The sequence below is a fragment of the Sinocyclocheilus grahami genome, unplaced genomic scaffold, assembly GCF_001515645.1.
Source record: "Sinocyclocheilus grahami isolate Dianchi unplaced genomic scaffold, SAMN03320097.WGS_v1.1 scaffold505.1, whole genome shotgun sequence".
NCBI lineage: Eukaryota > Metazoa > Chordata > Actinopteri > Cypriniformes > Cyprinidae > Sinocyclocheilus > Sinocyclocheilus grahami.
Genome location: NW_015505684.1, coordinates 427525 through 429472, shown reverse-complemented (window position 1 = coordinate 429472; position 1948 = coordinate 427525). Strand labels below are relative to the sequence as shown.

Genomic DNA, 1948 nt, shown 5'->3' with positions numbered 1-1948 from the left:
TTTGTTCGTTTGGCGTGTTTTATCCTTCGCGTAATTAGCGTGCAGTAATTTACGGAATCTTGCGATGGTTGTTTTTAATGTGCGGGTTTGTCATTTGGTAGCTCCTTTTGACAATAAGACAGTACGTTTATGAAACATTGAATGAAAACGTGATTTTATATCGGCATGTTATGATTTCAATATTAAAATCAATATTATTAGGAATTTTATATAGCCTACATGACTTAATACAATCATAACAATAATTATTTATATTAACAGTAACGTTTAACAATATTAAATGTAGTTAATAATACAATAGAATAAATATCAATATTAATAATACTATAATGCAATATTCTAATAATATAAAAATAATTAGCAATATTCATGATTTAATATACTCCAAAACAAAGACTTGCCTGAGCTATTGTAAATTGAATAGCTTATGTTTGCTTTAAAAAAGAAAGGATGTAAAAAAAAATTTCAGTCCTAATTTAATAAGTATTAAGTAAAAATATGCATGTTAAATATTCAATAAGTGAAAATATGCAGTAATAATTTTTAAAGTTTTTTTTTAAATCAGGAAAATACAGCACAATATGACAACAACATAGAGTCAAACAGTTATAGAAATTATAGTCACATTTAAGAAAAAAACTTTGTTCATATCTAAAACATTGAATATTTCCATATAGTGTTAATTTGACTATTTCTATTTTTACAATTAAATAATCAAACAAAGCAAGAGGACTGTTGAAGACATTTATTAAAGTATTAGTGAAGTCCTTTGTGTAGGTAATTAATTTATATTAACAGACTAATGTCAAGGGCATATTAAATGTTTATGAAGGTCACAAATCGATGATTAGGCTACATGAATATACATTAACAGCTATCGTTGACATCTGAATAAATATTATTATGAATTATAAAGTGTATGACTTTATAATATCAACACTACATAGTGAATATTAACTTAAGATACATTAGCTGATACTGTAACAGAACTGCGGTTGTTCTTCTCATCGTCCTCCTCATCGTCCATTTTCTTTCCTAGAAGTTTCATGTAGACTTTCTTGAGGGATCCACTGAACGCTGGGCTGGAGAAATAGTAGACGATGGGATTGAGCACGCTGTTGAAGTAGGTAAAGCAGACTGTCGTGTAGAAAGCCACATTTGCATCACGGAAATACTGGCACTCACTATACCAGCTCTTCAACACCCAGACGGCGATACGGGAGACATTGCTCGGAAAGAAACATATAATGAAAACTAGAGCGACTGCTAATATAAACTGCACGGCTCTTTTGATTTTGCCCTGTGTGTCCACTGTCTTACTCTTCAGCTGCCACGTAATACAAGCCGTGCAATAGATAACAATGCCGGTGGGTACAAAGAACTGGATAACATAGAATGAATTGTGCCAGTCAGACAATGCATTGTGACCTAAACATATGTTGAAGCTCTCACATTGTGTGCGGTTATTTCGATAGTAGAAATGCTTGTCTGTTAGGAGGTAGACAGTCATGGCTATGATCAGACCCCACAGGCCAACAGAGACCCACAGTGCGTAGGTCAAACCCATTCGGTTGATGCGGTTGAGAGGGTGGACGATCTTCAGGTATCGGTCCACGGCGACAGCAGTGAGGAAGAATATACCTGCAGCTCTGTTGGCGGCCAAAAGAAAGAGCAAAATACGGCAGAAAGCATCTCCGTAGACCCAGTCCTTGCCCCTGCGGTAGTAGTCGGCCCTGAAAGGAAGGCAGAAAAGGACCACCGAATCTGCCACAGCGAGATGGGCAAGATAAACAGAATTGGGCTTCCAGGTGTCCCTGTGGAAGAAGAACATAGAGAGGGCGAGGACGTTCCCCATAAGGCCTAAAATGAATTCGACGAATAGTATCGGAGGTAGGACTTCATCCAAGATGGGTGCTTCGAAAGCGCAGCACTTTGAGGAGTTGTCCAT

At 36.3% G+C, this 1948-nt stretch overlaps 1 protein-coding gene across 1 annotated transcript; it reads right to left on the bottom strand.

Annotated features, from left to right (window-relative positions):
• Nucleotides 1-958: 958 nt before the first annotated feature.
• Nucleotides 959-1948, bottom strand: LOC107554535 (hydroxycarboxylic acid receptor 2-like). Its single transcript, XM_016237071.1, has one exon. It carries the CDS (start codon nucleotides 1946-1948, stop codon nucleotides 959-961), a length of 990 nt encoding a protein of 329 aa, XP_016092557.1.